Source organism: Pogoniulus pusillus, chromosome 16, assembly GCF_015220805.1.
Source record: "Pogoniulus pusillus isolate bPogPus1 chromosome 16, bPogPus1.pri, whole genome shotgun sequence".
NCBI classification, from domain to species: Eukaryota; Metazoa; Chordata; class Aves; order Piciformes; family Lybiidae; genus Pogoniulus; species Pogoniulus pusillus.
Genome location: NC_087279.1, coordinates 15,494,177 through 15,516,366, shown reverse-complemented (window position 1 = coordinate 15,516,366; position 22,190 = coordinate 15,494,177). Strand labels below are relative to the sequence as shown.

Genomic DNA, 22,190 nt, shown 5'->3' with positions numbered 1-22,190 from the left:
ATAAGGTATGAAAATGCTTTGAAGCTAAAGACTGAGAATGATCAGGTATAGTTGTATCAAGACCAAGTAAACTGGAAAAAAAATAGGGGGGGAGGGAAATAGAGGAGGAATAAAACCTCAGTTCTCAGGATGATAAGTCAGAGTTGTTTATAGAACTTTTCCTCATTGCCTCTAATACAAAACTCAATAAATAAAATCTCATGAGTCATTTTTATTGTCGTTTGCAATTTTCTGATGAAAAAGGATTTCAGGCTTCACATAGCAGCTAATTTCCTGCCTTCCCCTCCTCCCCTACTATTTTTGTGAAACACGAATATGAGTATTTTCTAAATTACTTTTACACCTAAGCCAAAACACAGATTTAGATTTTTGTGTGTCTGTGTTTGTATATACATATAGCAATGAATTTTAGATACCATGTTCATAAGCACTTGGCTTTGAACATTTTTTGGCCTTTGGTGGACAGGGACAAGAAAACAATTTTGCCTCTGCAGTTTTACGCAGACATGAGTGTATTTTTAGGCTACTGTACAATGAGTAACACATTTTCCTTTCCGACGTTTACTGGGTGGGGACTGGACTGGAACCTATGGATTTGCAGTGAATGGTCAGAGACGAAGGCTCTGAGAAATCCACGGGATGCAGTACGTGCGCTGCTGCTGCCAGCGCTCCCCGCCTGCTGCCAGAGCCTGCTGCTGCCCCCGGCGGCAGGCCGCTCGGCGCTGATCTAGCCCTAGCTCCTCGGGAATGCTGGGAATGTTGAGTCAGGGACTGGCAACCTAGACAGCCAGGCTCGCAGCTGACTGAGGGAGACTCGCTGAGGGACAGAAAGACGAGGGACAGGAGCACACGAGCCTCCCCCGACTGCAGCAGGTTCCCTCTTTTCCTCCCCTCGTAGGGGCTCGATTGCTCCAGCTCTCCCTGCTGCCGCCTTCCTCCGCGCGAATGAGATGTCAGCTAAACGTGATGTTGTAAAATCCATGTGAGGACGGGAAGACAGATGCAATGATTTGAAAGGTGAGAAGCTTAAACTAGAATATGGCTGTAATGGATGAATGCAAATTTATTATGATTAAGAGAATGGCTATATATTGCTTTGTACAACTGTCTGGTAGCTGAAGCTGTAAATGAATTTGCAGAACAGGCATTTTATATCGCTTTAGAAATACATTATAATAAATGGGACCAAGTGCACAGCTTATTCTGGTAACAGAGTGCCTCTCCCTACAGAATCGTCAACCAGAAACCTCTCTTGCAATTTCTATTAAAAGCAGCCCTAAGAGCATGTTTTTGTGCCCAGTGTTTAAAAATATTCTTGTTGTAGATGAAGTTTTCTAAAATAGAATTGATGAGCTTTAGCAGTTCTTAGCTTTATACCTAATTACTGGGTAATGTTTGCTGTTTGAAAAATCGTGTCAGGAAAAAGGTGAGAGATTTTTGCTCCCTTCTAGTGGCTGGCAAATAGAGACCAGGAGCTAAAAGGATATTATTTGCCAGTTATATAATTAATGAATACTTACTAGGATCCCTAATTTATGATGCTGTGTGATTTATTTTTTTTTTAACATTATTTAAAAGATCATTTTAGGTTGGACAGTATGATAAAATGCACATATTCAGTAAAGATGCATATATATTTTGCTGAGAACTAGACAGTAATGTGATGGAGAAGGAATATACATATATATTTGTATGAGTATGTGATTGATTTCTAGGCGGCTACCTGCTAAGCCTTGTGATGGATGGGAATCTACTCCCTAAGCAGCGAATTGATATTTCCCTTTTGATGGACACACCAAGCAACCACTTGCGTTAGCAGATACAAGCTCGCTGCAAATAAGCAGGGCCAATAAGTGCAGTCAAGAGGAGGGCAAATCCTACTTGTCAGCGTTAGTTTTCTTGTTGGCTTTTAAAATCAGTGGTTTCCCTTAACTGGTTGTTTGTTTAGGATTTGTTTTTATTTCCGATGCCTGCCTCCCCATCCGCTATCTGCGTGTCCGGGGCGTCCACCTCGTATGCAACCCCTTCCCGGCAGATCCACCGATCCCCGGTCTTTCTCCGCGCCCCTCTCTCTGCAAGGGCGGGGAAGGGGGAAAAGTGCCCCCCTCTACCAAGTCGCTTTGCCACCACCGCCACTCCATTTCCCTGTGGCGAAGTCGCGGACGGAAAAGATCCTATGTCTCATGCCTGGCCCTACCGCCACCAGCCTCCCTGCCGCCCTGCTCTGAGGGAAGATGCTGTTACCGCCCTCCTCCCGCCTTGGGAAATCGCAGAACTCCCCAGCGTTGATTCAGGTGCTCTTTACAGGGCGCGGGGAGAAACCTCGGCCGTGCGGTCAGTGGTTTTCCAGCCCCAGGGGCAGGGGAGATTTGGAAGTGTCCTCCCAGACTCAATTCTCGTGCGGAGTGAGGAAGCCCGACAACCTTCCTGGCCCAGTTCCCTTCACGGATGGTTGTGTCAGAACGGCGCGTCCAGACCCCACTTCGTGCCTCTACAGGGAGGGACCCCTAAAACCATCCCTCAAAGGCAGGGGAATTTCTGGGAATTCTCCTGGTAGGGCTCTCCTCGCCCGCTCCATCAGTGCCACCGCTGCCCTGGCGACAAGCACGGCCGTACCTCCCTGAGGGCCGGCGCTCGCGGCCGCAGCAGCTGCGCGAGGAGCCGCGCGGGCCCGGCCAGCCCTGGCGATCCTCACTGCGGGCGGGAGAGCAGCGGCTCCGCCGGCCCCGCCCCTCCCTGGCGGGCGGGGCGGGAACGCCCTGGCTCGGTGTGGCGACCGGAGGGCGGGGGCTGGCGCGTGCCGCTCGCGGCGGCGGGGTCCGGTCCTGCTGTCGCTGTGCTCCTCGAGGGCTCGCGCGAGTGTGTCGGCGTGAGGCCCCCACAGCAGCCGTGTGCGCTCCGTGCCCGCAGGTGCCTGCCGGGCCCTTTGCCCTCTTGCGTTGCTGCTGGCTGGTGTTTTCCTTCACCTGCTCGATGGAAGGACGGAGGCTCTTCTAGCTCCTGCGCTTTCGCCATCTCATCTGCTTGAGCGGTGACAGCGTTGAAAGGTGTGTGAAAACAGCACACTTGCACGTCTTTTCAGTGTTCTAAAACAAACGTTTCCATTGCTGTTATTTTTGTTTGAAAGTAATTTGACTTTTCCTCAAGGAAACTGTGCGCAAAGGTGTGACTTTCTGTCCTGTAAGTAAAAGGAGCACAATTTCTGTTTCTAGAGGAGTAATGAGGTAAGGGCGGGCCGTGAGATTGTGTGGCCTCTCAGCTCAGGCTGAAACCAGCTGTTTGAAGTACGGAGGAACTCTATGCTGTATCTCCTGTAAATTCACCCACGGTGGACTGGATCTTCCAGTTAAGAACTGAGAGGTTTCCTGTTTGCTGTTTGTGTTGTGCTAGTTCATTTGTAGCGTGTCTTCATATACACATTTTATCATCACTAAACGTTTAAATGAAAGTGTAAGGAGATAGTAAGGGCATAGTATTTTCCTAGTGAAAGAGAATGCAAGTATATGGGCTGTCCTCATCGTTCTCTCAGAAATGCCATTTGAGAGAGCAAATAGTGAAAATATTAACTCCAGAAAACAGTTGGACTAAGTAATTTTGCAAGGTAGTGCTGAGGATTGAAAGGTTGCTTGTGCGTTGGAGAAAGTGTGTTTAGAGAGCTTTGGAGGAGACTTGGCTGCCGGTATCTTTTAGTAGCTCCTATTTTAATCCTGCTCAGTTGGTTGAGTACCTAGGCTGATCGGTTGTTTTCCTGAATATGAAAAATGATACCATCTGATTTTGCTTCCTCACTCTAGCATTGAGATCGTGCACTTTGGGTTTCTAGTTGTGTGGAGTTTTTCTTCCATGAAGATGGATTTATGAGTAGAAAGTGTCTTCTGTCTTGAACTAAAATGCATCCTGTTTTCCAGTAGTTAGAGGATTCAGTTACTGAAATGGTTTCCCTCCTTTCAGAGCATGAAAGAAGAAGTTAGCATGCAGGGGCATCTTCTGTTCTTCCCCACGTTACTGTGCAAAACAGAGCCCCTTCCCTTAGAAATTGTTTCAAGTCTTCCTTAGTACTGACCTCCTTTTACCTTCTGTAATTTAGTGTTTTGATCTGTGAGGTCTCTTCCAACCCTGATGATACTGTGATACTGTTTGACTACCTTGTATTCATTATACTGATGTAGTGAAGCTGCAGTTGGAAGAGACCCATCTTACCACTGTTGTGTTCTATGTGTGGTGCTTCAACTCTTTTAACCTACTGATGGTCAAATTCTGATGAATGTATAAGGTGTAATTATCAATGCCAGTTATCACTGCTATTTCTTGCCTGCTTTGAATGCTGTAGAAGGGTGTCAAAGGAAGGAGTGGCCCACATTCTTAGCAGCCAAATACCAAGTAAGCACATTCAGCTATTTTTGAATGCCAAACGTACCTGATATCTAGAGAATTAGCTATTCAGCGTGCATTTTTTGTAAAAGAATGCTTGAGGTGATTTTTCTTGCTGTAGAAAGATGATTCTTGCAGACTTCTGAAGGATGACTAACAGAAAAAGAGTGGGTTGTTCACCCCTCAAAGAAGGTGAGGCAACCAGCCTGTGTGTTGCTTCCAAAGACAACATATGTTCTTCCACCTGTGTCTCTTATGGTATTTATTACATTTTTATCCACTATGATGCATTTGTTACCGTCTCAATTTTATTTAGGTTGTGAGATGCCTGGGGTATATGTGGAGATGATTAGTCAGATCCACATAGGAAATATTACCATGATACTGAAATCTTGGTGGTTTGTCTTTTTATTTTTTTTAATGTGGCTGCTCTTTTATTTGTGATTAGATTTGTTTTCTCCAGTTTTAGGATTGATTGAAAATATTTTTGTGATGTTTCATGTTTTGAGTCCTCTTACATGTACTTAGCAATAACAAGGTTTCCTCATCTTACTTCTTTAATAGCCTGTGTTTTTGACAAAGTCCTGGCAAAGGGCAAGAGCTACTTTTAAGCAAAGTAAGATTAAAATTTATTTTTGAGCAAGGCAAAGCTCAGAAACAAACTGGGTACTGTTGCTTCTGGGCTACGCTCAGAAGAAAATGCCAAGGCAGATCAACAGAAGCATCAATTGAATCTTTTTGTGGAGCACTTGATTTTTAATTTGCTACATAGTGTATTTTATAAAAATACTCCAATCTTTTTGAGATAAATGCTGATGGCTTTATGGTTTATTACTGCCTGTATGCAAAGGGTAACAGAAAAAAAAGTAGAAAATTATTTCTTTGGAGAATGATTTTGCATGATTCTTGGGGTCCAAGAAAGTGTGTAAGCATAGATAGTCAATGTTTGTGTTAAGAAAGTATAACTGTCTGGTTTAATTAACATTGGTAGTGCAGTATTTGAGTTGTATTGTTATTTTCCTGGATGTTGCTTTCCTGGATGCTGATTTTAGGGAGTTCTTAGGATTAAACTAGCTATGTTAGCTTTTGCAATGCCCAGCTGTTGGATATCATAAATATCCAGATTTTGTTTTGAAGTAGATTTAATGATTAGGAACACGAAACTAATCTCTTTTCAGAGAATGTGTAAGGTGCTGAGCACCAACAAAGTATAGAACAGGAGAAAAGATGTTTCAGCACTCTTCCGGGTAAGACTCCGTTACTGTAACACTATTTTTGTCCCCAGAAACCTGGAATTCTTTCACAATGTGGGAAGTGTAGACTTAGAGATGGACATTTAATATGTCTGGAAAGTTGTATAGCACTGTAGTTTCTTTACTTTATAATGAAACTTCTGAGGGAGATCTGTAGTGTTGCAATTTCTGTTTGTTTTGTTTTTTAGGATGGCAGATGGAATGTGGCTAACAACTTGAGTTGTATCTCAGTGTTTCAAATTGTGATAGGATGTGTGGGAACCTTTGGTATGTTGGATGTTTGGTGAAGCCTAAGCTTTTCAGAGAGGGTTTTAAGATTAGATTTTTGAAAGGAGATACCAGCTTTCCAGACTATCTTCTAGGCTATCTTAGAAACCCACTGTTGCAGACTGGTTAACGTGTGAGTTCATTAATGACCCATGTGCTTTTCATTTAGCTGAAGTATCCCACTTTCAGCAAATGCTGTCTTTTTTAAGCATCTCACTGCTTGTCATGCCTATTAACCTATCTCTTTAACCTAAGTTACAGTGCAGACGTAGGATCTAGGAGCTAAATTCTACAGAAATGATAAATTATGAGAGAGATATTTTAGAGTTAAATCACTTAAAAAAATGTGTGGGAAATGCCATGGAATGGTGAAAGGAATAAAAAAAAAATCACTGAAAGGTAAATGTTAAGATGGATACCTGTGAAAATGACTGTATTTACTGGAATAACTGGAGTTAAGGTAGGAAGTCTCTAAAGAAAGCAATGTCTGTAATGATCGCCTAGCTGAATATAGCATGCAATTTATTTCAAAGGAAGTGAAGGAAATGTGTAATGAAAGACTCTGCTATTCACAAATTTAGTCCAACAGTTCATGTATTTCACAAAGCATTGATAATAGGTGGGATGGTTTCCCTCCAAGTAAATAGCTCTCATCACTTGAGATGAATGCTAACTTACTGGCCATACTGTCCTACTGACTTTGAGTGGCTCACAGAACATGCTTTTGTGACTGCATTCCAATTTTGAATGTCTGTTACTTTGTTCCAATTTCAAATAGAGGTTTCCTGTGTCCATGCTAATGGCTACACTATTTGGCACCCATTTTGATAGTCTTACTGTAAAAATAGCAAATTGAATGGGCTTGGAGATCACAGCACTTGAATTCTTAGAAACTGACTTTATCAAATATGAGTTGAATCCTGTTGGAGATTGTGCTGATGCTTCTTCAGTTTTTGGTATTGCTATGTAAGCAGTTTTCATGGTGGGTAAAAATAATTCACAGATAATATGATAAGATCCCTATTTCCTTATTTCTGTGGTATCTGCAATGTCTGAATTGTTCTGTGTTTCTGTGACAATATGGACTTTGACTTCAAGAGTTTTCTGTAGTGTTGTTGAAATACAGCTCTTATCATTTGAGGTTCTTTGAAAAATTCAGATTAGTGGACAAAGATTAAATGGTAAAGCACTTTTTTTTTTTTTTACTAATGTCAAATAGCAGTGCAAGAAGTGTGTACTCTCCAGGTGCTTCTTTGGAAGACAGCTTGCTGTGTAAAGCATACTTCTTTCTGATGGCTTAGTGTTGGCGGTCATGATGTATCTTGGATTTTTAAATATTTTTTTTTCACAGACATCATTTGAAGTCTGCTCAGACAATTTGTTTTTCCTTAAGAAGAGGAGTTACAATAGTGTCTCTCATCAGTGTCAAATGTTCATGTCAGGTGCCTGTAAGGACTTACAAGTTGCACATGATTATGCTCAACTGAGATGTCAGCACAAAGGTGGCAGATTGGGTTGTGCTATGAAGTTGTTAATAACCAAGTGTTTGGGGAACTTCAACTTTTTTTTCTCCTTTCCAATAAGTAATTCCAGAAGTGGAATGCCTTCTATTGATTCCAGAGTGCTGATTCTATGCTAACTTGAAAGGTAGTTTACTGAATCACTTGCATCACTTCTGGAGTTTTAAGTCCCTTGAACAGCTTTGATCTAATGTGATGGAGGCAGAGCCAGTTTCTTTTTTTCATCATGATCCTGAACATGTGCATGCCCTTATATCCTAGTGAAAAGAACAGAGAGGAGAGATGTTATGCATGTTTTTATGTCTTATGGCTTCAAAAACTGCTGAATGCACAAATGTGTGCTTTTCATTCTACAAATTGAGTATGTATATTACTACCCTTGAATCCAAGAAATGTACAGTGTATAGTGTGTGGTTTGGCTTTTTGAATTGTAAATGTTCCATTATTGAAGTATTCTAAGAAAATGACAAAGTTACACAAGTAGTCTGAACAGCTGGTCCTATGGTGACTGTTCTGTTCCATTCTTATAAGAACAGGAGCTTTATAGCAAAACAATAAAATAGAGCTTTATCCTGCAGATATATACCCTTCTGTTTAATAACATTCATGTGAATGGCTTAAGTGAATTCAGTTGAAAATAGTCAATCGTGTAGAAGTTTCTCTAAGATAGATTGGGAGTTTTACATGCAATTTAAAATGAGAAGTATTACATTAATGTAAATGACAGAATATTCCTAGGATACTTAATGGGGAAGTAGAGAAATTTACAGAGCTAGTTTAAAATTCAGTCAATTTCCCTTTACATTATTTTCCATTCTCAGCTTGTATTCCTAAAACAAACAATTTCAGTCTGGAGTGTGTGTTTAGTATACGTATGTGTTATCAGGTAAACAGCCTTTTGTTTCAAAGACTGTTGCTATGATTTTTGACAGTATAGCTGTTTGCAATTGTGTGGGCCTGCATAACAAGTTTTTTCTGGTGTTCTACCTTTTTAACCTTGTTTGAAAAGTGTGATTTTTTTTTTTTTTGGCATTATCAACACATTCCTGATGCATCAGAAGTGCGACTTTTCCTGTTACAGATACAATCTGTAAGGAAATACTTGGTTCCTATCATCATATTTTTATTCAGTCATTCCTGAGTATTTAATTGACTATATTCTGCCTTTTATTGTTAGTATCTTATAATCTTACTTGCTGTTACGTACAGCAAGGGGAAATACAGATAATAGGTGTCACACAGAACATTCAGAAAAGTTTTTAGTTTGAAGCAATGTCTTAAGTATAAACATGCATTTAAAAACATTAAACCCATATTTTTATAAATTAATCTTTTCAAGATCAAAAATGGTCTTTTCAGTACCTGAAGTCTAAGAGCTTTCTGCAAGATCTAAAGCATCACAACAGTTTTCCATATTGATTCCTCATCTTCAATTTCTTGGGTTCAATCGGAACTGCAATTCAGTGTCATTAGCATTCATAGAAATTAAAGAGTTAATAATTTTTAATTAGATCCTCACTTCCCTCAAATTAGATTGATAAATTTTGATCATAATTGGCTTTGCTAAGGGCTCAGTTTTCTTTGCTTACAGAAAAGGCAGGAGGAGCATGAACTGATATGAAAAATTAACAATATGAAGTTGCAGTTGTGGATCAACTTCCTTGCTTGACATTTTTATTGTGTGCAGTTCAGATGCTGCATCAGCAAGGCAAATGAGATCGCAAGTAAGAAAAAGAAGCTTGGCTATTTAATTGTTCAAATAGATACATTATTTGTTACTTGAATTATTTTTTTTTTCCCTTTACTACTTCATTTACTTTTAGAAAGTAATCAAAACAATGGAAATTCAAGACGAATTATGTCCTTGTTTGATTATTTAGGTATGTTTATAATAAACTATATTATATGTAATATATACTATATTATACCACATTATATTATATGATAGTGTATTATATATATGGTATATTATATATTTTACCATATATGTATAATATTGCTGGAAACAAACTTTTTTTTTAATATATCTATAAGTATCTCTTTGGTCCCTCTTGAAGTTACAGGTGCTTTGTAAGGAAGCTTTAAAAATGAAGCTTTTGTAGTTGTCAAGTTGAAGTAGGAACAAACATATTGGTTATAAAAGGGAATAAAGGGTCCATTTGTTGTTATTTCTGTTATTTAGGTATTTTTAATGGCAAGTCTAGTTTTCTGGTTTTCTAAAGAACTCTCAAGTTTTCTTAGATGGTGCTTATTTTTAAGCTCTAAGTTCTCAGTTGAAATAGATACTTCAGTCTGTTTCAGTGTTTCTGTAAATGATTAAATAGCATTCAAGGTAGGTAAAGCTTGGCAAAAACAAATCAAAATTCTCCTTATTGGATGTAATTTTTAGGTAATCCTGAAGAACAGTATTTACTCTTACGTTTTATTATGTTTCCCCAAAGGAGACTAAGACATTTAATTCTATTGTAGTTTAATAATTATTAAACGAAAAATACTGTTTTTCTGTATTTCTAAGGCTAACCAAGTGCCTTAGAATAATCTTCTGTAAAAGACCGCAGTTTGTAAATGCAGGTTTGCATTAACGAATGAGATTTCTTACTGAGAAAGAAATAAGAGCAAGTGATTAGCAACTGCAGGATGGAAGGCCTGGTGAATATAGACTAGGATACAGAGTTTAGCACATAAAAGATACCTGCGTTAGGAATTCTTTCTCTAGAAAGCGTTAGGAATTCTTTCTCTAGAAAGACAGCTTGCCAGTCCTTCGGAAGTACCCATGTATTCTGAGAAGGTCATTAAGGTGTAGGAAAGTTGAGAAGACTGAAGGAAAAAAAAGAGCTCCAGGCGGCGTTTTAGAGTGTGTGTGTTTCTATCCCCTATTACTTGTGATTCACACCACCCGCCCCCTCCACCCCCCATCAGAAATTGGATCTTAATGTTAAGAGTTGAAGAGAGAGCAGATGGCTGGCAAGACTGTGACACAGTGCTTTCAGGCTTGTGAACTGTGATCAATTTAAACAGGTATCTTACCCTGCTGCTTTGGAACTCTTAACAGCACTGTTAATGCTGGTGCTTAATACTTTAAAGGATGATGCTCAACATCTCAGCTTCTGGTAATTGCCTGTTAAATCAAAGTGAACTTGAATAGTGGTCTGTAGTCTGCGTTGGAAGATAATTTGTTGTGCAGGCTGTGCTTGGTTATGCTTGCCCAGAATTGACAGATACGCGTCCTGATACCTTTTTACAATAAAGATACAGTGCGTTCTCTGACAAAACCAATGACAATTAGAAGTGATGATTCTGCTTGGCTATAGAAGGGCGTTTTCTCTCTCTTCATTTTTGTTCAGGTCCTTAGCATTTGACACAACCCAAGAAAAATAAATCTTAAATTTCTCACTGCCCTTACGCATCTCAGAAACCCCAGGGATTCTTTCTTTTGCCACATGCAGGAATGCAAGACAGACCTGTTGTTGTGAAAGTGTTACAGTTAAAACATAAACAATGTAGTGTTTCAACAGAGAAACCTAATAAAAGTTACACAGTAAAGGAGGTGTCAGTTGATGAAGTTGAAATATTACTTTTATTTAAAGACCATTTCTACTTAATATTATGCTTTAAAAGTTTAAGGTATCATGTCTTTTACATTGTAATAAAAAAATCTGCATTAAAAAAATAAACCTCTAATGAATACTAACCTTATTTTAAAACTATGACATGGGAATAAAAGAGTATTGGTATCTCTTCACTTGAGGGTAACATAATTTGCAGTTCCATTAGAACTGCCTGTTTTTTGCAAATTTTTTGATACTGCATTTTGAACAATTATTTCCATTGTTGGAGTTTGCTGATTGCATGGTAAGTATTAATTGCTGTCACTGCACCTGACAACATCAGAATGCCTGACTGTATTGTCCCTTTATGTCATTAGATATATATTTAGCAGCTGTTCCTACTTTCTTCTTTGCATAGTATTTCTTTTGTATGAACTGAAAATGAGAAGCAGGCAGGTGCGATCAACTATTCCTGTGAAGTGATAAATGCCAGTGCTTTCTTATAGCATTGAGGGGAGTTCAGGGGCATCACCAACTTGCAAGATCATGACAGACTTAGAAACTAACTCTACACAACACTGTGCACTATTTTTTATAACTAACTGCAAGAGAAAGTAGATAATATTTGTTGACAAGTGAAAAGTGATCTATTGTGTGGATTGTTGTAAAACAGACTTTTGTTAGAAATGGAGATTCAGGACAGTAAGGAAATAGCAATGTGGCTTTTAATGTATATTGTATGTTTTATTTTGCAAATTTCTAAGGAACAGTAGAGCAGTAGGAAGAAATGGGTGATTTTCTTATGATTGAAAAATGAGAGGGAGGAGTAAGGAATTTGATAAGCCTGATAACAGAACACTTTATCCCAAACAAAAACAGTTCAGGTCCTGTACTAATTCCATGTGGACTCACATTTTTGCCTTTTTAAAAAAACTTTATTTAAATGAGACATGCTGTGCTGCTCAGATTAATGAGGATAACAAGCATACTGCATGATAGATTTTAGTTCTCTAGTTTGCACCAGCGTGCTAGTTTTTTGCCTTTTGCGTGTGCATGTTTTAATTGCCACAGGTTATAAGAAACATGACAATACAATAATCTCTTCTCTGAGAATATTTTCAACAACTGTAAAAAGATTAAAAAACCAAGGTAAAACAACGGAGTGTGTGAGAAATATTTCTGCCTCTTGTTCATGACTTCAAATACTTTTCGGTACTAAGAAAGTATTTACATTCTTTTATTTTAATAAATACTGTTTGCCAGGACATGTGTTTTCCTATGAATCTCCTTCCATTTGTGGCATCTCAAAATATAAGGAAGATGACTACTGGTGGAGAATATAGGAACATTGTCTTCTACATCATGTCCTATTTCTTTTCTTCTGTTTTATTGCCTTTTCTTTTCCTAGGGAGCTATATGGTACTGAACAATTTTAGACTGTTTGGAAGCCATTGAGAATTTTAAAAACCAGATTGATAATTTCTGTACTTGCCTGTCACTATTACTTGGGGAAGATAGCTGTAAGAAAGGCGGTTCCCTTAAAGCTTTTGGTAGTATTACAAATATTTGAGCTCTTAGCTGAATGTTAATATTGGCAAGTAGTTGTGCAAAGCTATTAAGTATTTGGCTAATGTCCAGACTTCCTGCTGATTAGGTGTTTCTGGGTAGAGACACAGAAATTCTAAATCAGCCTTATGCTTTCTAAGCATTTTTTTTCTTCTTTCACCCCCTTCCCCCCCCCCCCCCCCGTTCTGTATTCTCTGCACACGGCCTCTACCCCCTCATCTGTATTTTGGTGGCTGTTTGGGCCCCACTATGTCTTCCTGTTAAGATGGTGTAAATGATCAGCATGTGAGATACAGTGACACAAAGTCAGAAAGTAGCTCCATAATCAAATACTGGTTATCAATTGATAAGAAGGAAATGGTAGCACTCATCATTATGAAACTAATAGTGTACCCTAGCCAGGGAGGAAAAAAAAAAAAAAACCCAAACCAGCAAACCCCAAATCCCCAAAACACAGAAGGAAGAAATCAAGTCTCTTTATCCTTCACTAAAAGTCTTTCACTGCTTATTAGTATGAAGCGTGATTGCTCTATAGTAAGATGATGCTTCCAATTTAGTAGTCAGTAAGCTTCCTGGCTACAATATTTGATCATATTGTTGTCTGTCATGGGATTATTTCATGAGGAAGGGTTTTCCACCTTTTGCTGGCTCTGACCCTGTGTCTAGTTACTGATTTTTTTTTCTACTTTTTAATGTGTTTTCCAGCATAGTGCAAATTGATTTTTTTTTTTATTACAAAATTGTTAGATCTGCAGTGGAATTAACTGCACTCTGTGCATGTTAGTGAAACCTGTAATGCAAAACTGGTGAGAACTCTGCATATACTGTGACTACATGCAGAGACGGTAGCAAAGTTCGAAGTGTTACCTACTTTTAATGGTTTGGAAAATGTGATCTGAGTCTGCAGTGCTGCTTGGGCCCAAAGATTTTGGAAGAGAGAGATAGAACATAACACATTGTGGTTTTGCTGAATGGAATGTAGGAGGAATTTAATCGTTTCATTAACTTTTATTCAAACACCACATGTTTTTGTCTGGCAAGATCTAGTTTCCATTTTTCTCTGAACTGTTATGATGGACACAATGCAGAAAATTCTCACTTGCTTTGAACTTAGTAGCAGTGATTTGTTTGAATAGCTTAACAGAATTCACTGGGTGGGGTTGTTTGTGATTTTTGGGTTTTTTTTTTTTTTGAGAGAAGGGTAAGAGTATGTATTCAGTGAAAATCAGAAATGATGGGGTTCTGTGAATACAGTTTTACAAGAAAACTGTGTAATTATGTAAAATGTAGAAGTAATACATTTCGAAAGTAATTTGAGTTTGATAGACCTTCCATTAGCATCATATTAGAATCTGCTTTCAAGTCTCTCTCACAGTTAAAAGTCAAATAAAATGCAATGTCTAAGCCTTCGCTGATGTGGATAATGTGAACCCATGATGTTATTGTCTGCAGAGTGCAGGTGATGAGATGAGGCAGATATGTGGAAAATAGGCTAAGGCCAAGTTGAAACAGCCATCAGGAAATATTTTAGTATGAAATAGACTATTTGCTGTGATTTTCAAGGCTGATGAGAGCATGGCAGAGAAAGAATCATCTTGCATCCTCCACACCCACACCCTTTCCCCTCCCTGAATGCATGTTTAAATTTATTTATCTCTTACATAGTTTTGTTTGCAGTGTGATTAACATTAAAATTATAATGGTTAGTTTTAAACCCATACATTATTAGATTATAAAATATTTTTTAAAGTAATGAAATATTGAGACAAGTAGACGACCATCTGTTTTTTTTTGTGTGCTATTAAGCTGATTTGGGTTTCAAACCTCAAAATAACCTTTTATGGGAAATGCGTGCAGTAGATCTGCAATCTACCCCAGACCAGACTGAATCTGGGTGATTTTTTTACCTCAAATTTTAGAGAGAGATAATCTTTATGGATTGTGTTTCAGCTCTTTTGTGCTGGCCACTGTGATACCTATAGCTTGGCTTCTATAAAGTAGGGCAAGTTTGTCTCTCTAGTTGTGGGCATAATGTTCTTATCTCTACAGTTCTTCCCCAATAATGTGTGAGATCCTTGTGCTTCCTCCTGATTACATTTATCTTCCTCTCTCCTTGCACCACAATACATAAGGATTATGCTGTAGTTAGCAAAACCAAAAATTGGGTGAAAACCGATTTAGAGTAATAATTCCCATGTCCCTCTGTCGTGTTCTGCCTTCCCCCCTGCCCTGCAAATTAAGACAGAATAAGAAAAAGGAATTTAGTTTTCAGCTGGAATCATCTTTATCTGACCTGCCCACTCTTGAGTTCAACTAAAGAGCTCTGTGTCAACAAGAAAGATGGGAAGATGGGAGGAGGCATCTTCTCTTTTCTCTAGACAGTAGATGATGATCTGTGTGGCAATCGTTGAGGCCCTGAGGCTGATACTACTTCTTTATGTCTCCAACTCCTGATGTGTTGAGACACACAGTAAATCTTGAAGCTAGGAAGGCTCCATGTATAAGCAGTGAAGAGTAGAAAATTCTGTAGGTGCCTTTCTCCTGTCTTCTATAAAGCAATGGTATATGGCTTCTAACGTGCCTGAGACACTTCAGTCATAAGGAAAGCATGAAGTTTATCCTTTAGATGTATATATTTCCAAAAGGTAACTTTCACGTGCTTTTCTTTTTCCCAGGTGTTCACAAGAAAGTCAAGTCTTTGTAATTAAGGCCATAGGAGGCAATGAATTGCAAATGAAAGTAGAGATAAACTGTAAGAGTATCTTTAAATCAGGATTTTCAGCTTTTGTGCAATGAGCTATCCTTAGTAGGCTATGAAATTAAGAAAACCAAGCATGTAATCATTGTGCTTGCGCACCCTACATGGAAGTCTCCATCCTGATTGGAATATTTTTAGGGGTAAAATAATACTTGAAAGTGCTGTGAAGATGATAACATTTATTTGGTGGTGTACATCCCTTTTCCTGTTGCTCTCACAATTTTCAGAGGCACATGAAAGTTACAATGTTAAATCAATGTGTGAACTTGAATAGTAAAGAACTCCAGACAGAAGTTAACTTCCCTTTGGATGAGAGGTAGTGATTCCCGTTTTCAGTAGGGCTCAATGGTAAGCAAGATAAGTGTTCTCTGCTTTGAAATGAGAGTATCTCAAAACTCACACAAGAAAAGAAGAGACCAGACCTAATGTCCCGCTTTTATCTGGGGTGGCATCTGAGTCCCGGCAGTTCAGCTACAATATACGGGTTTTCTCCTCCTCCTAACCCCCTCCCACTTTGAGTGGGCGAGGAGGAGAGGAGGTGGGAAAGCCGAAATGTCAATTGAGATAATGATGATTTACTATTGCAGGGATATCAGATTACACAAAGGAAAAAAACAAAAAAAACCGAAAGAACCCCCCCCAGAACGGAACAGGAGAAAAGGTAGCAGCGCACCCAGCAGATGAAACCGCGAAAACCGCCGCCGTGTGCGAACTGAAGCTGCCCCAGAAGGGGAAACCCCATGCCGGAGATGGGAGAAACATACAAATAGGAACTTTACAAACTATAGAGTATATTACAAATCACGGAAACCCCGACCGGCCTCTTTCCTGTCATGGAGTGAGCATGGTGTAGAATATACTATCCACTTGGCTCTGTGCCACTTGTGCCACTGCAAGAGCTGGGTAGCCCTATCCCCCCAACCCCCTTCCCTCATCCCCCCTGCTGGGGTCAGTCGGCTTCAACCAATACAGTAAACTCTAGATGGCAAAGCAAATACTTAAATATACATATCAGAGGCTGGGAAAAAAAATAAAGAATAAGTAGGCTATTAAGTGACTCAAAAGAAGAAACATAAATGACCAGCTTAAATTTATGTTTGTGTTAACAATCTTAGTTTTTCACCGGGCCACATCCTGCTGTCATCGCCCCTCCACCTCCCACAAGAATTGTATCGGAAGAAGACAGTTGCTTTTGTGCAGGGTCTGCCATGATCCAGTGGAAGTAAAATAATCTCTTGTGAGAACCTCTTGGAAGGAGCTACAGAACTTCTTCTGGAAACTAGAAATATAAAAGCATGGATTTCTCAGTGCATTGAATGATGTTATTTGTCCAGAGAATAGCTGGGACATGAGAATTAGGATAAGCAGTTGCATTGCCTTTAGTCACCATGATGAGATAGAGGTTTTTATTAATCAATGCATTGAAGTTGAGATGGCAGAAAATCTGTAACAGGTGTTTGCTTGTTTCTTTGGTTTTTTTTTTGTTGTTGAACAAGCCGTGGATCATCTCTTGAATGCTAGGTGACAACTGAAAAGGGGGGCATGTTTGTTAATACTCATGATAAAATATCAAAATTTGAAAATGCAAATCAACAAGTTACATCACATGCTTTTTTTCATCTGTGTGCCTTAGGGCAGAGTTCTGAAAAATGTGAGATTTTTCAGGGCTTGAGAAGCTGGGTCAGGCTTTTGTTTCAGAATTAAAAATATTATTTTTGAGTTCTGTGATCCTGAAGTAGAAAAGAGCTGCTACAGCATCTTCTTGTATCAGTGTCTTCCTAAATAGTTAAACTACATTTTGTCATCAAAATAGGTATCTGTGCTTTGTGTTACGCATAGCCAACTGTTTTTACATGGCAAAAAGCAGCAATGTTTTATGACAGAATTACTGGTCTCTTTAAAATAGTTTGTATGAAACACTGTTATGTTAGCTTGTTTGATCCGTTTTGCCAAGGGCGGTGTTTGTGTTGAAATGAATTACTTTTAATGGAGTAGTCTGGGCACAGCACGAAGAGTTTAGTGACCTGCGAAATGAACCCCAAAACTCGTGCAGAATTATGAAGTAGGTATATTTTATTACAGTGCTGGGTACAGGCAGGATGGCTTCATCAATCCTGCACGCTTCATGCTGGCACAAGCCACAGTTTATGTCACAAGAGAATGCGTATTCATAATAAGAGGTAGGGTTATTACAATTATTTCTTGGAGCTCATTAACATAGATATTTTCCCATTCTCTGCCCCAATTCCAACCCTGGTGGTCTGAATGGTTATCTGCAATGAACATCCCACACAGTCTTCCCAGGGTCTTTCTCATCTCTGGTCAGCAGACCCTTGTTTGTTGCTGGTGTCAGGATAGTCCTGCTTCTCCTTTATCTCCTTCCTGCTTTCCTCAGTCACTGCAGGCCTGGGTCTTTACAAGGTTGCGTATCACAGATCTCCAACGAGTAGCTGCAGACACTTCTACAGTAGCCCTTGTTTAGGTTTGGATATTATCAACTGATTACTATAAACAAACATCTCTACAAAGTTTGGTATTTTATGGTTTGTCACAGATATCCTCAAAATGAGCATCTGGTCTAAGAGACCTTTTAACCAGCATTTCTTGATTTTTATTCTATCATTAGTGTTTCCAAATTATCAGTGTTGAATAAATAGCACATTGTTATATTTTTGCCCAGCACCCATAGTGACCTTGTCATCAACACTTCAGTGTAGTGTAGTGCCATGCCTTCCACTTCTAAATCTTGTGATTCTTGACACAAGACTCTTAGGGTAAGAGGTGAAAATTCAAAAGAATGGCCCCTGTTGGTTAATAGTAGTTGAAACAAACTGAACAAGTTAGAATATATTGGCTAATGTGAATACTGCATACTGGTAATTCAGATGAAACAAAAATACGTTAGATTGTGCTGGCTAATAAACTTATTGAAAATGTAGCCTGCACTAAAGAGTTCTTGGAAATCAGGCAAGCCATGTGATACCTTGAATACCTTGAAACAATCAGGCTTGTTTTAAAAAAAAATCATTGGACCTACCTGATCCTGTAGTGCTGCTGTATGTTTATATTTGTGTTATGGCGAGTTAAATGTGCTTGAAACTTGGTAGGTCTATAATGATAGTATTGGAGAATTTAAAATCAACATTAGTCCTGTCTGTTAAATTAAATAAATTACAAAGATAGCTATGTTCAAGTAATAATGTGGTATCCATAAGAAAAAAATAAAGCTATAGTTCAGAAATATTTATTTTCTACATGAAAACCTACACCATTGTCATATGGTCTTTTCCTGAGAAGCTTATTATTAGCAAATAATATCAAGGTAGTACTTCCCTGAACAAGTAATACTATCTTGGAATTGTTTGAAGGAGATAATCACTTGAATTTGCTTCATTTCGTTGTTCATTTTTCTTACTACATTATGTTTTTACTGGTTCCAGCTGAAAATTAGAATCTCTGTTTCCTTCATTGTTTCTCTATCCATAAACCTGTTTATTGAATATTATTAAAGAATTTATAGAATGGATGAATTGCTACTTTTATACTGTCTTTTGGAAATGTACTATCTTAGTTTGGGTTTTGATTTGGTTTGTTTTTCCCTTTAAGTCAAGTCCTCCCTAATTTAAGTGCCTTCACATATTAGCGAAGATATGTTTTTGGGTCCATGTTTATTGCAACATAAAGTTTGTTAATCTAAGTCAAAATACTGTGCTGTTTTCTAGGAGGATATTTGATTAATTTGAATGTGCTTTTTTAACTAGTCATTCTAAATACAAAGTGTGTAGTATATTTTGGTTTTCAATTAATTACTCTAGGCAGTGGTTTGCTTTGTTTTTTGATACATACTGGTTACTTGTATACCTATTTTCCAAGATGATAATTTGCTTAGTTTTATGTTATCTTTTTTTTTTCAGGTCTCTGACTTTGAAGGAAAAACAGGTTTTTTGCATACTGGAAGAATGCAGTGAAACTGCCAATATTTCTAGCTGGAATTATAAATTTAATATTCAACTTTAGTGTTCCTAATTTCTTACTAAATAGTACCTCAAAGTAGAAGAAAAAATGTATGGAAGTGCAAGAACAATCAGCAACTTAGAAGGAAGTCCCTCCAGGTCTCCTCGTTTGCCAAGATCTCCTCGCCTGGGCCACAGGCGAACAAGTAGTGGAGGAGGAACTGGTAAGACACTATCAATGGAGAACATCCAGTCCCTTAATGCAGCCTATGCAACTTCCGGACCAATGTATCTGAGTGACCACGAAGGTGTAGCTTCTACTACTTTCCCAAAGGGCACAATGACTCTTGGAAGGGCTACAAATCGAGCTATGTATGGTGGTCGAGTCACAGCTATGGGAAGCAGTCCTAATATTGCTTCAGCTGGACTGTCGCACACAGATGTCCTTTCTTACACTGATCAGCATGGAGGTCTGACCACATCTTCACATCATCATCACCATCAAGTTCCTTCTATGCTGAGACAAGTTAGAGATAGTACCATGTTGGATCTGCAAGCTCAGCTTAAGGAACTACAGAGGGAGAATGATCTTCTCAGAAAAGAACTTGACATAAAGGACAGCAAGCTGGGATCCTCCATGAATAGCATCAAAACTTTCTGGAGCCCTGAGCTAAAGAAAGAAAGAGTATTGAGGAAAGAAGAAGCAGCCAGAATGTCAGTTCTTAAAGAACAAATGAGAGTTTCTCATGAAGAAAATCAGGTAAGTAAATCCAAAAGTTTCTTTCTGATGACTTACAGATCAAGCACATGATGTTTTGATTATGATATGGTATCCTGTACTGGAACAACTCTGATGTTTACAACAAGAATTCTGTCTCTTGACCTGTCTGCCTCTGGCTGCTAAGCAGTAGGAGAGCACATGAGTAAGAATCTGAATGATGGTTATAATTTTCACCATGCAACATTCTTTCACGGTATAGCTGAAGAGAATGATTTTTTTGTCACTACCCTTTTCTTATGTTTGAGGTGTTCTCTAGTGTTTTTTCGTAGCAACAGTATAAATATACTTAGAAACCTGTTCTGAAGAGGTAAATGAGCCACCTTTGTAAATGTGTAAGCATGTAGAGGCACATTTTATATGAACTGTATGGAGATTTAGCTGCCCCTTTTTTTTAGAGTTAAAAGAATGTATGATATTAAATCCTCGTATGCAGTCTTTTGTAATAATACTTTAAAAATGAAGTTCCATTTTCAGCAATGTTTCAGAGACCCAAGTGTTACAAAAAGAGCATCCTGTAAATATGTATTTCAAGTACTTCTAGTCACAGCATAAAGTTTATTTCTTAAAGATTGAAGTATTTTGTTAGGGATGAATAAAGCTGTAAGGTCAAGCTCTGAGACACTACACTGTTTCACAGAGCTATACAAAACAGTGGCACAGAACAGATAAAAAAATTCTCATGTTGGCATCTCCATGCACTTTTTGGCTGCTGATCTTATTTTAAAGCTGCTCCTTTTTAGACCATCTGTCAACTTTCCCCAGACAGAAACACAATCCTGTGTTTCTCTCACTTCCAGATTCTCAATCTAAACTTCTTTGCTGGCAGGCAGCAGCAACTAAGATTTATAATTTATTTCCAGGCTTGTGGTGATCAGTGCTTCACACCAAACTTTCCACCTCTTGGGCATGTCATGACCCTAAATATCTGTGCAACTAACAAGGCTAATACCATTTACTTTAGTGGGAAACAGAATGGGTCTTGGTAGGGAATTCAGTCAATTTATTATTTTCTCCTATAACTAACTGTAGCTGGACAAACAATAATAGCTGCTGAATATTTATAGTAGTTACATTAGGATATTGTTAGAACCAATATTATAAGAAAAACATGTTTGATGGAGATTCTGCTTTTCAGAAGCTTTACTGTTTAGACATTCTTATGGTAATAGTTGTTCCCACCTTAGCAGTTTGAGGAATATTCTAATACTCTGGTTTGATAGCCTTTCTTTCAGAAATGTCACATTCATTTCTTGTATTGGCATTTGGAATCTGAATCTGCTATTTAGAGACTTTGTCATCTGCCGAAGTGACTATACCTTTTTTTCCTCCTAAAAGGTATTTCCACATTGCAAGGGCAAAGTAAGTTAGTAACTCTGTTATTGAGTCCTCCCATTCTTACTTAAACTTCATGGAAGCTATCTTTGTACTTTTTGCAAGTGCTCTTATTTTCTTTTAAGCATAAACCTAAAAAGACAAAACTAATCTATATTATCCTTTGTATTTAACATGAATCCTTACTTTATAATAACATAAAGACTGAGTAGGCTGGTATTCCATTGCTAACCATGTCTGAAATTCATAGAGTAGGCCTACTATCCAGTGCTGTCTCCATTGACTACTCCTTATGATCCAGCTACACTTTCTCTGTGGTTAACTCTCAGTGGACTTTGCTTTAAATTAAGCCATTTGCTTTTAGACCTTATGTAAAATTCTAGTGTCCACATCCTCTTATGACAGTGAATGCCACAGCTTAACATGCCATGTGAAGAACGACTGCTTATCATTTTGTTTTGCAGTAAACTTTGGCTGCTTTTGCTAGGATTTCCTGTTCCTTGTACTGGAAGAAATAGTTCATAGTTGACGTCTGGTGCTGGTCTCACTGGCCTGTGTTTTTATACGGCACCATCATCATCTCTCTCCCTCAATTCTTTGTCAGACAAGAGAGTTTTAGCACATGTGGTAGTTCTTCCATGAAACTGTGAGCTTTGTTTGGTTCTTCTAATTTTTTCCCCAATTTTTTGGCTTATGTATTTCATAACACAGTTATAAAATGGGTTATGCATTTATATGGTAGTGTTTGTCGCTTTATTCTGTATATCTCTCCCAACAATGCTCAGTTAATTTGTGCTCTCTGGCTTTATTTTTAACAACTACTGTGTACTGAGCTAATATT

The 22,190-nt window shown here is 38.5% G+C and overlaps 1 protein-coding gene across 5 annotated transcripts in view; it reads left to right on the top strand.

Moving 5' to 3' along the window:
• ERC2 (ELKS/RAB6-interacting/CAST family member 2) overlaps positions 1-22,190 on the top strand; it is a 486,963-nt gene that overhangs the window by 29,195 nt on the left and 435,578 nt on the right. For all 5 annotated transcript variants that reach the window (XR_010305235.1, XR_010305234.1, XR_010305232.1 and 2 more), the window contains 2 exons: positions 899-1,017; positions 19,198-19,996. Coding sequence is in view for 1 of the 5 variants with exons in the window: in XM_064156707.1 (XP_064012777.1) it covers positions 19,346-19,996 (651 nt within the window). In the remaining 4 variants the exon portion in view is untranslated. The remainder of the gene's footprint in view (positions 1-898; positions 1,018-19,197; positions 19,997-22,190) is intronic.